The sequence below is a fragment of the Dama dama genome, chromosome 29, assembly GCF_033118175.1.
Source record: "Dama dama isolate Ldn47 chromosome 29, ASM3311817v1, whole genome shotgun sequence".
Taxonomy (NCBI): domain Eukaryota; kingdom Metazoa; phylum Chordata; class Mammalia; order Artiodactyla; family Cervidae; genus Dama; species Dama dama.
In genome coordinates, this window is record NC_083709.1 from 46,891,695 (window position 1) to 46,904,624 (window position 12,930).

At 38.2% G+C, this 12,930-nt stretch overlaps 1 protein-coding gene across 3 annotated transcripts in view; it reads right to left on the reverse strand.

Annotated features, from left to right (window-relative positions):
* Positions 1 to 12,930, reverse strand: part of RIC1 (RIC1 homolog, RAB6A GEF complex partner 1) — a 144,260-nt gene that overhangs the window by 64,146 nt on the left and 67,184 nt on the right. For 2 of the 3 annotated variants that reach the window (XM_061132712.1, XM_061132711.1), the window contains exon 4: positions 3,466 to 3,573. In XM_061132712.1, the coding sequence (XP_060988695.1) occupies positions 3,466 to 3,573 (108 nt within the window). Of the gene's footprint in view, positions 1 to 3,465; positions 3,574 to 5,325; positions 5,425 to 12,930 lie in introns of all 3 variants that reach the window. The other variant, XM_061132713.1, reaches the window with a different exon arrangement.

Sequence of the window (12,930 nt, forward strand, 5' to 3'; positions counted from 1 at the left end):
CATTCTTTTTCTCTGACGAGAATTAGAGTGAAAAAGGATAAAATAAACAAGGCAGGACAATAGTCAGCCACTTGCACACAATACTATTTAATATGTTCTAGTATCTGTAGTGTATTCTAATAAGAGAAACAATAAAAGAAATCTTTCTTTACAACTGTGAATCAGAAGGATTTAAAAAACATAGGTACTGCATTCATATACAATAGCTTAATGTATTCACACATTGCATCCACATAGATCAATATATTTTCTGAAACCTATCCCCCGGCCACTCAGTTCACAAGCCCAGTTTCTTATGTATTCTTTCAGAACAAGACCTATTCTACCACCACCAGCTCTCTTTAAAAAGAGGGATAGTAATGTTAGCATTATTACATACAACATATATTGCTTTCTTTTTTTTTTTTATCCAACAACATATTTGGGGAGTTTTTTCAAGGAAGAGTGCCTTCAATGTTGTACAAAAGCAGAAATATCTTTTTAAGTAATACAGACTATGTTATACCATTTGAAACGAAGAAATGAAGTAGCCTTCATAGTCAACAAAAATCAAACAATTTGAGTCAGTGCAATCTCAAAAACGACAGAATGATCTGTTCATTTCCAAGGCAAACCATTTAATATCACAGTAATCCAAGTCTATGCCCCAACCAGTAATGTTGAAGAAGCTGAAGTTGAATGTTTCTATCAGGACCTACAAGACCTTCTAGAACTAACACCCAAAAAGATGTTCTTTTCATTATAGAGGACTGGAATGCAAAAGTAGGAAATCAAGAGACACTTGGAGTAACAGGCAAATCTGGCCTTGGGGTACGGAATGAAGCAGGGGGAGAGCTAACAGAGTTCTGCCAAGAGGACGCTCTGGTCACAGCAAACACCCTTCAACAACAAGAGGCGACTCCACATGGACATCACCAGAAGCTCAATACTGAACTCAGACTGAGTATATTCTTTGCAGTCAAAGATGGAGAAGCTCTATACAGTCAGCAACAACAAGACCAGGAGCTGACTGTGGCTCAGATCATGAACTCCTTATTGCCAAATTCAGACTGAAATTAAAGAAAGCAGGGAAAACCACTAGACCATTCAGGTATGACCTAAATCAAATCCCTTACGATTATACAGTGGAAGTGACAAACAGATTCAAGGCACTCTGATAGACAGAGTGCCTGAAGAACTATGGAAAAAGGTTTGTGACATTGTACAGGAGGCAGTGATCAAAACCGTCCACAAGAAAAGGAAATGCAAAAAGGCAAAATGGTTGTCTGAGGAGGCTATACAAATAGCTGGAAAAAAAAAAAAAACAGAAGTGAAAGGCAAAGAAGAAAAGATATACCCATTTGAATGCAGAGTTCCAAAGAATAGCACTGAGAGATAAGAAAGCCCTCCTTAGTGATCAGTGCAAAGAAATAGACGAAAACAACAGAATGGGAAGGACTAGAGATCTCTTCAAGAAAATTAGAGATATCAAGGGAACATTTCATGCAACGATGGGAACAATAAAGGACAAAAATGGTATGGACCTAACAGATGCAGAAGATATTAAGAAGAGGTGGCAAGAATACACAGAAGAACTGTACAAAAAAGATCTTCATGACCCAGATAATCACGATGGTGTGATCACTCACCTAGAGCCAGACATCCTGGAATGCGAAGTCAAGTGGGCCTTAGAAAGCATCACTACGAACAAAGCTAGTGGAGGTGATGGAATTCCAGTTGAGCTATTTCAAATCCTAAAAGATGATGCTGTGAAAGTGCTGCACTCAATATGCTAGCAAATTTGGAAAACTCAGCAGTGGCCACAGGACTGGAAAAGGTCAGTTTTCATTCCAATCCCAAAGAAAGGCAATGCCAGAGAATGCTCAAACTACTGCACAACTGCACTCATCTCACATGCTAGCAAAGTAATGCTCAAAATTCTCCAAGCCAGGCTTCTACAGTACATGAACAGTGAACTTCTAGATGCTCAACCTGGATTCTGAAAAGGCAGAGGAACCAGAGATCAAATTGCCAACATATGTTGAATCATCGAGAAAGCAAGAGAATTCCAGAAAAACATCTACTTCTGCTTTATTAACTATGCTAAAGCCTTTGCTGTGTGGGTCACACCAAATTGTGGAAAATTCTTAGAGGGATGGCAATACCAGACTACTTTACCGGCCCCCTGAGAAATCTGTATGCAGGTCAAGAAGCAACAGTTAGAACCAGACATGGTACAACAGACTGGTTCCAAATAGGGAAAGGAGTACATAAAGGCTGTATACTGTCACCCTGCCTATTTAACTTATATGCAGAGTACATCATGAGAAACGCTGGCCTGGATGAATCACAAGCTGGAATCAAGATTGCTGGAGAAGTATCAATAACCTCAGATATGCAGATGACACCACCCTTATGGCAGAAAGTGAAGAAGAACTAAAGAGCTTCTTGATGAAAATGAAAGAGAGTGAAAAAGTTGGCTTAAAACTCAACATTCAGAAAACTAAGGTCATGGCATCGGGTCCCATCAATTCATGGCAAATAGATGGGGAAACAATGGAAACAGTGACAGACTTTATTTGGGGGGGGGGGGCTCCAAAATCATTGCAGATGGTGACTACAACCATGAAATTAAATGACGCTTGCTCCTTGAAGAAAAGCTATGACAAACCTAGTCATAATATTAACAAGCAGAGACATTACTTTGCCAACAAAGGTCCATCTAATCAAGGCTATGGTTTTTCCAGTAGTCATGTACTGATGTGAGAGTTGGACTATAAGGAAAGTTGAGTGCTGAAGAATTGATGTTTTGAACTGTGGTGTTGGAGAAGACTCTTGAGAGCCCCTTCGACTGCAAGGAGATCAAATCAGTCCATCCTAAATGAAATCAGTTCTGAATACTCATTGGAAGGACTGATGCTGAAGCTGAAGTTCCAATACTTTGGCTATCTGATGTGAAGAACCAGAAAAGACCCTGGTTCAACCCTTTTCCAACCATGATCCTTGGAAAAGACCCTGAGGCTGGGAAAGACTGAAGGCGGGAAGAGAACGGGACAACAGAGAATGGTATGATTGAATGGCATCACTGATTCGATGGACATGAGTTTGAGCAAGCTCCAGGAGTTGATAGGACAGGGAAGCCTGGCGTGTGCAGTCATGGGATCACAAAGAGTCAGACACGACTAAGCAACTAACTCAACTATACCATTTGAATAATTCTAGATCTTATAAAAAAATTTCTAAATAAAATTATAGTTGATGTACCCCAATTGTGGGCTTTATTACTGTAATTTATATATAATAATGTACCATCTTGTAAGCTTTTACATTTTTTATAAGGACTAATCAAGAATTTCTAGGACTAAAAAGAAATGATCCTCAATGACAAGAAGTAAAATCAACTTTCTTATTGCTCATGCAATTAACAAACCATACACTATATATTGTCATCACAAAATGCAAAGTTTAATAACCAAAGTACTGTACCTCATGATGGGTGCTTGCAAATCCAGTATTTTCCTCATCTCTAAATTTAATGCTGGAGCACACTGTTCTTCCTTAAAATGGGGTGTACCTTTCATTTGTGGGCTTCCTCTAAAAAAAAGAATACACAGGATTACAGAGAAAGATATTTAATTCAATCATATGTACAAATCAAGTGTTCATCCTTTAGGTTCTCAAGTAAAAAACATATTTAAATTCCATTTTAGCAGACAATATCTATCAATTAGAAATTAATGTTTGACCAATGTATCCTGTGTTGGGGAGGGGTTGGGAGTGGAGGGAGAAAAGCAAAGAAACTAAAACACAAACACACACACACATGACAGGATAAAAGTGAATTCTCAGAGGAACCAAGAGATAACTTATTTAAAATGACTGTTTGCCTTTTTCTGAGTTGGGCAACTATGGAACTTACATACCATTCTATCATATAGTGCACGTCCAAAGTGATCCAAATCATCACCTCATCTTACCTTAGTCACTCCTCACTCTTGCTTTTTATCCTTTAGGTGCGTATCAGACAGAAAGTCAGATTCAGGGATACAATTAGGAGATGTTCTAAGTAAGTGGTAATAAATGGCAAAATGTGAAAACTCCCTGGCACTAAACGGCTGCACTAGAGCAGCTAGGCCAATGCCAATATAATTGAGCTGTCACACACAACTCCTCAAAAGGACTATAAAGCTGTTTTGGAATCTTTATAACCATATGGCATTGGACCATTCTTTCTCAATGCCTGTGCTAGGATTTAATAGCTATCTGTCTACTCTCCTACTATCAGCTAACTCAAGGCAACAGTTAGTCTGCCTCCATCATCTTTCCATCTTGTTAGCTATAATCCTATAAAGCAATTCGTCAATATTACTAAAATTATGTACAAAGAGTCTAACAAATTAAACAGCTTTTAGGAGTCCTAGCTTTGAGAAAATTATCTGGATGCTAAGAAAATTATTCAGATACTTTTTTAGTTTTAAGTTATTTCCCATATTGAAGCCTGGTGGGGCCTTATTATCATCCAGCTACTGCCATGTGCTGGAATATCTGATTCTTTCTACATGTCTGAATGGCTAAACTGGCTAATGTTTAACCAAACATGTTCATGTTCAGTTAGTATATCTGACTGATATGATACCCTTAGAAGGCCACTATGAGTTATTATCAATAATTTACAGGAATCACACCTGACTAATCACACTGTGATGAATTTCCTGAGACATTCTCCACGTACATCTAGTTTTAAAGTTATTTTTCAAAGTAATACATACACATATTGATAAAAAGTTAAACAGTGCTAGAAGGCTTATGACCAAGAAAACTATAGAAGTAGTCTTTTTTCAGTAATGAAGCAGCCAGCTTGAATTCTTTGAGCTGTTGTCTTTTTTTATTTACTTGTGTATTTTTAAACCATGTGTTTACACTGCTTTAGCATCATTAATTTTAGACATTATTAACTTTCTATTCTCATCTACCCATTTCTTCCCCCATCCTCCCAATGTAATTATACCAAATGTTTTCATTATGATGATTATATAAATATGTTTCACTTCTGGGTCAAGTAGTGTCCAGTAATTAAATTTCTTTCCTTATATAACTTGCTAATCTTCTTGAAGTTAATTTTACCACATGCCTCTATTTGCTTGATTTCCTTTAAACTTATACCTAATTGTCTCATATTCCTTAACAGCTCTGACAAAACAACTCTCAATATAATCTTCTATTTGGTCAAACCTGTTACAGAACTTACCATTTCCACCCCCTGCCCCTGTCTCTGGGGTCACCACTCTTTATGCCCAATGGCCTACTGCCTAAGTCTAATGCATAGCTATCAAATATGATATTTACTTTGTCATCATCCTTATGATTTCTTTGCTTCTTTCCTATGGTGAATCCTTTATTTTATAGATCCCGTATCTTCCTCGGTTCACATATTCTTGGGGCTTCCTGGAAAGGCGCATGAGAAGTAAACTTAGAACTCTCAAGTCTGAAATGTTTCTATTTTATTGTGACACTTAAATGAATGCTTGTCCCTCCAAAAAAGAGTATGATAAAGTTGTCTGAAAAGGCATTTCTTCTGCCACTGTTCTACATCCTAACAGGGTCCCACAAATGTTTCTTCCAATGCTTTTACTGAATTTAAAATTTCTGCTATCATAATTCTCAATTCCAGGAACTTTCTCACCAATTTCCCCTTTTTTCTTATACCATCAATTTTTTAAAATTAGGCAATACCTGTTTAAAGTTGATTATTATTATCTCCCCAAAGTGTTTTTTTTTTCTGCACTATTTCTTTTACATCATTTGCATTTTTTAAAAAGGTTAATTTATGTATTTGGCTGCACTGGGTCTTCACTGCAATGCGCAGCCTTTCTCTAGCTGTGGCACAAGGGCTCTAGAGGGCGCAGGCTCAGCAGCTGCAGCGAGCCGGCTCTCTAGTCGCAGTACACGGGCTTAGTTGCCTCATGGCACGTGGGATCTTCTCCAGTCAGGGAGCAAATCCACATTCCCCGCACTGGAAAGCAGATTCTCAACCTCTGGACCACCAGGTCCAACTATTTCCTGTGAGTTTTCTTTTTTCTGTCTATTTTACATTGAAAACTTTCTTAAGATGGCTAACAATCCTTGACTAACAATATTTCTTCATGTTTAACAGGCTAGTAAGAAAAAACAAATTATAAGCTCTGTGACTTTAAGCTGGGTCGTCAACGGAGGACTTCAGTATACTGGCCAGAAGTCTTCCAATATGAGAGCCTGTTGGGCCATTCATCTGGAGTGACTTAATTTCTCCAGGAAGAATCCCTCAATCCTGTCTGGGATATTTAAGTATGGAAGCCAGATGTCTGGAGCCAAGCAAGGGAAGAAAGTTTGACATCGTATCATTCAGCACAACAACTTTCACTTAATCCCCATCTTAGGTTAGGATCTCATCCTTGCCCTATTCTGTGTCTGGAATCCCTGTGGTTTAAACAGATAGTATATTTCCTGTCTCCTGTGAGGTAAGAACATAGAAATTCCATTCCCTGTTCAGATTTTTCAAACAATCCCCATTTATGGCCCCCTATATTCTGTGATATTAGTGCCTGAACCATTCTAGAGTTCTAATCAAACAAGTTGCTGTTCATCAATATCATATATGCAACCACAGGCTCTCAGGTTTGATATTCTTCTTGAGTCATTTATTCTTATTCTTCCAATTTTTCGGTTATTGGTTAGATATTTCCAGCTGTCATTAAAGGTGAAAACAGTATTTCAACTTTTCGTTCTAATTGGTGATTTTCAAGAAAAAAGCAGAGATCTTCCCTGGTGGTACAATGGATGGGAATCCGCCTGCCAATGCGGGGTACACAGGTTTGATCCCTGGTCTGGGAGGAGTCTGCATACTGCGGAGCAGCTGAGCAGGAGCGCCACAACTGCTGAGTTCATGTGCTAACAACTACAGAAGCCTGGGCGCCTAGAGCCTGTGCCCCACAACAGAGGAGCCACTGCTTGCCACAACTAGAGAAAGCCAGCACACAGCAACGAAGATCCAGCGCAACCAAAAAAAGAAAAGTGGAAACCTCACTGCTATGCTATGCTAAGTCACTTCAGTCGTGTCCGACGCTGTGCGACCCCATCCCTGGGAGTCTCCAGGCAAGAACACTGGAGTGGGTTGCCATTTCCTTCTCCAATGCATAAAAGAGAAAAGTGAAAACTCATTACCCATCTTTAAACTGGAAATTATTTTCTTTTTTATAAATACTATCATTTAGTGAAGCTAAAGTTATTAAGAATTTTATGGCAAATTTAAGTAAATTGACTTCTCGGTGACTTTCACTGCAAAATTAAGACACGTATTTCACAGTATAGTTTCCATTGCTTCCTCTAAATGTACTAAAATGCAGCAAACTGATAAAATCACAATAACAAAAAAATTAACTTTCTGATCAAAAATGCTATTATTTATAACTCAACAATAATTTGAAAGTACTGCATCAGATTTTTGAAAGGGCGGGCTTCCCTGGTGGCTCAGATGGTAAAGAATCCGCCTGCAATGTGGGAGACCTGGGTTCGATTCCTGGGTTGGGACGATCCCCTGGAGAAGGGAATGGCTACCCATTCCAGTACTGTTTCCTGGAGAATTCCATGGACAGAGGACTCTGGTGGGCTACAGTCCATGGGGTCACAAAGAATTAAACATGACTGAGCAACTTTCACTCATGCATGGAAGATGAGGAGGGAAGGGTAAGTTAAAGCCTTACTATGAAGAGCACTGAATGCCAGGAGGAAAAAAAGGCAGTAAATTGAGCATTCACTAAATATGAGTATACAATAAGTTCTGCAGACATTATCTCAATCGACTGATTACCATCCTTTGAATCAGGCATTATTATCTCTATGTTTCCAGAAAAAAAACTGAAGCTTCAGTTTATTATTAAGAATTCTGTTTTAAAAAAAAAAAAAAAAAAAAAGAATTCTGTTTATGGTCACACAACAAGTAAGCGAAGGAGCTGACATGTGAGCCAGTGGCTTCAATACCAGGTGCTAAGAAACTGAAAACTAGTAGAATTAAAGAGGTTAATAATAACCTTTGTGTACACAAGGAAATATTACAATGAATGCCAAAGAAGGGATTAGGGATACAGTGGGGAGGAACAGTCTGTAGATTACTTAGGAGACTATTAGTAAGAGTACACAAAGGCATCTACTGGCAGTGGCAGTAGAATGTCTTTACAGACAACTTTATCATAATCTTTTTTGAAAGGTGATAATAAAAGCATATTGAGAATTATAACTCTCAGTAACAGAGGCTTCTCAGAGACAGACACAATCACACTGTATGCATAGCTGGTTGTCATTTAAGCTACTGAAAAATAATTTATTTTTCATTCTTGGGCACATAAAATTGTGCTTTTCTGACCACTGAAAGTAAGGTACGGCCATGTGACTTGTTTTGGCCTATAAAACACAAGGGGAAGGGATTTGTGTTACTTCTGGGCAGAGGATTTAAGAGACAACACTTAGCACATGATGCTCTGCTTTAATCCTCTATCTCAGGGACTTAGCTGTCATAAGCTTAGCTGATGACATATAATACAGCGGTCTCTTGGTGTCTGGAGAGGTCTGGTTTCAAGACCCACCACGCATACCAAAATCTACTGATACTTAAGTCCCACAGTTAGTCCTCTTTATCTGTGGTTCTGCATTCACAGATTCCACTAGCCATGTGTCGTGTTATACTATATGTTTACTGAAAACAATTCACTCATAAGTGAACCTGCATAGTTCGAACCCATGTTGTTCAAGGGTCATCTATATACTATGTCAAATAACTATAAGAGTTATTAGACTGTGGTCCAATAAAACCCAGCAATAGTCTGTAATTATCATTCATAGGTGATTTTATTAAGTATGCAGTCTGAGGAGCAGAAAGAAAGAAGAATGAAGGAAGATGAACGTAGCTTAAGAGACCATGGGATGCCACCACGCATACCATCACACATATAATGGGGGTCCCAAAGGCAAGGCAAGAGAAAGGAGGCAGGAAGAATAACTGAGGAAATAATGCTTTAAAATGTTCCAAATATAATGAAGACATGAATCTACGATCCAAGGAACATAGCAAACTCCCAAGAAGGATAAATTAAAAAAGATTCACACCAAGATACATAATCTGTAAACTACTGAAAGACAGAATCTTGAAAGCTACAAGGGAAGTGACTTGTCATATACAAAGGATCCTCAGGACTTCCCTAGTGGTCCAGTGGTAAAAAATCCATTGTGTAATGCAGGGGATGTGAGTTCAATTCCTGGTTGGGGAACTAAGATCCCACATGCCACATAGCAACAAAGCCTGCATGCTCATTCATGAACACCTTATTGCCAAATTCAGACTTAAATTGAAAAAAGTAGGGGAAACCACTAGGCCATTCAGGTATAACCTAAACCAAATCCCTTATGATTATACTGCAGAAGTAACAAATAGATCTAAGGGATTAGATCTGACAGACAGAGTGCCTGAAGAACTATGGATGGAGGTTCGTAACACTGTACAGGAGGCAGTGATCAATACAATCTCCAAGAAAAAGAAATGCAATAAGGCAAATGGTTGTCTGAGGAGGCCTTACAAATAGCCGAGAAAAGAGAAGAAATGAAAGGCAAATGTGAAAAGCAAAGGCATACCCATCTGAATGCAGAATTCCAAAGAACAGCAAAGAGAGATAAGAACAATTTCTTAAATGAACAATGCATAGAAACAGAGGAAAAAAATAGAATAGGAAAGATTAGAATCTCTTCAAGAAAATCAGAGATACCAAGAGAACATTTCATGCAAAGATGGGCACAATAAAGAATAGAAATGGTATGGACCTAACAGAAGCAGAAGATATTAAGGAGAGGTGGCAAAAATACACAGAAGAACTATACAAAAAAAGGTCCTAATGACCCAGATAATCACGATGGTGTGATCACTCACCTATAGCCAGACATCCTGCAGTGGGAAGTCAAGTGGACCTTAGGAAGCATTACTACAAACAAAGCTACTGGAAGTGACGGAATTCCAGCTGAGCTATTTTAAATCCCAAAAGATGCTGCTGCTAAAGTGCTGCACTCAATATGCCAACAAATTTGGAAAACTCAGGAGTGGCCATAGGACTGGAAAAGGTCAGTTTTCATCCCAATTCCAAAGAAGGGCAATGCCAAAGAACGTTCAAACTACTGTACAATTGCACTCATTTCACATGCTAGCAAGGTAACACGCAAAATCCTTCAAGTTAGGCTTCAACAGTATATGAACCGAGAACCTCCGGATATTCAAGCTGGATTCAGAAAAGGCAGAGGAATCAGAGATCAAATTGCCAACATCCGATGGATCATAGAAAAAGCAAGGGAATTCCAGAAAAACATCTACTTCTGCTTCATTGACTACGCTAAAGCCTTTGACTGTGGATCACAACAAACTGTGGAAAACTCTTAAAGAGATGGAAATACCAGACCACCTTGCCTGTCTCCTGAGAAATCTGTGTGCAGGTCAAGAAGCAACAGTCAGAGCCGGAGGTTTAAAATTGGGAAAGGAGTACGTCAAAGCTGCATACTGTCACCCTGCTTATTTAATTTCTACACAGAGAATATCATGCAAAATGTCTGGCTAAAGCTCAAGCTGGAATTAAGATTACTGGGAGAAATATCAATAACCTCAGATATGCAGATGACACCACCCTAATGGCAGAAACTGAAGAGGAACTAAAGAGTCTCTTAATGAAAGTGAAAGAGGAGAGTGAAAAAACTGGCTTAAAACTCAACATTCAAAAAATGAACATCATGGCATCTGGTCCCATCACTTCATGGCAGCTAGATGGGGAAGAAATGGAAACAGTGACAGACTTATTTTCTTAGGCTCCAGAATCACTATGGATGGTGACTGTAGTCATAAAATTAAAAGACGCTTACTCCTTGGGAGAAAAGTTATGACCAAGCTAGACAGCACATTAAAAAGCAAAGATATCACTTTGCCTACAAAGGTCCGTCTAGTCAAAGCTATGGTTCTTCCAGTAGTCATGTACGGATGTGAGAGCTGGACCATAAAGAAGGCTGAGCTGAGCATCAAAGGTAGAACTGCTGCTTTAAAACTGTGACATGAGAGAAGACTCTGGATAGTCCCTTGGACTTCAAGGGACTTCAAGGAGACCAAACCAGGGTTAGGGGCTAGGGTTAGGGTTTTCCTTTCCAATCCTCAAGGAAATCAATCCTGATTATTCACTGGAAGAACTGATACTGAAGCTCCAATATTTTGCCCATCTGATGCAAAGAGCCAACTCACTGGAAAAGACCCAAATGCTAGGAAAGATTGAGGGCAAAAGCAGAACGGGGCAGTGGAGGATGAGATGGTTGGATGGTATCATAGACTCAATGGACTTGAGATTGAACATACTCAGGGAGACAGTGAAGGACAGGGAAGCCTGGCATGCCGCCATCCATGGGGTAGCAAAGAGTTGGACACGACTGAGAAACGAACAACAATAATGAATAAAAAGATAATTCTAAATCTACATTATGGGCTCACAATGCATAATGATGTAATGTGTGACAATAAGAAAAGTTGTACAGGAATATAGTTTTGGTATTGAAATCAAGTTGTTATTAATTCAATCTAGGTTGTTTAAATGTAAGATGCTAAATAATTCCCAAGGTAACCACTGAGAAAAACAAAATATACAGAGAAAAGGAAATGAAAAAGGAATCAAAATTAAACACAAAAGAAGACAGTATGGAAAAACTGAGGATCAAAAAAGATATGACACATGAAAAACAAATAGCAAACTAGAATTCCTTTCTTATCATCAATTACTTTATATGCAAACAATTAAAAGGCACATTGACTGAATAGATTAAAAAAATATATATGATCCCACCTCTAAGTTTTCTATAAAAAACTCATTTTAGAGCAAAAGAAATAAGTTGAATATGAAAGGATGAAAAAAAATATTTCATGCAAATAGTAACTAAGACAAAGCTGGTGGTTGTAGTAATATCTGACAAAATACCTTAAACCAAAAATTGTTATAAGAGATAAAGGACATTGCATATTGATGAAAGAGTTGAACCAGCAAGAAGATATAACTATTATAAACAGATAAAACTTTTAATAGCAAGAGTCTGAAAACACTGAAACATGTATATTATCTAGGGTGAAACAGATCACCAGCCCAGGCTGGATGCATGAGACAAGTGCTCGGGCCTGGTGCACTGGGACGACCTAGAGGAATCAGGTGGAGAGGGAGGTGGGAGGGGGAATCGGGATGGGAAATATATGTAAATCCATGGCTGATTCATGTCAATGTATGACAAAAACCACTACAATATTGTAAAGTAATTAGCCTCCAACTAATAAAAATAAATGAAAAAAAAAAGTCTGAAAACTTATGAAGCAAATACTAAAGCAACTGAAGGGAGAAATAGTTCAAAAGTAACAACTGGACATTTCAATACCCCACTTTCAATAATGCACAGTACAACTAGACAGAAGATTAGTAAGGAAATAGAGAATCTGAACATTATAAACCACTCAGACCTAAGACATATACCAAACTACCAGGTAACAGCAGAATACACATTCTTTCACAAATGTACATGAAACATTCTCTAAGATAGAACACATTAGGTCACCAAAATGCCTCAATACATTTAAAAAGATTGAAATCATGCAAAGCATCTGATCACCATGGAACGAAACTACATAGCAACAACAGAAGGGAAATTAGAAAATATACAAAAATGTAGAAATTAAACAAGTCTCAGAGACAGCCAACAGGTTAAAGACCAAAAAAAAAAAATTAGAAAATCCTTTGAAACTAATGAAAATGAAAACACAACGTCATAGGGGGCAGTAAATGCAGTCATCAGAGGAAAATTTACAGCCAAGATGCTTACACTTAAAAAAGAAGAAAAATCTCAAATCTATAACCTAACTTCACA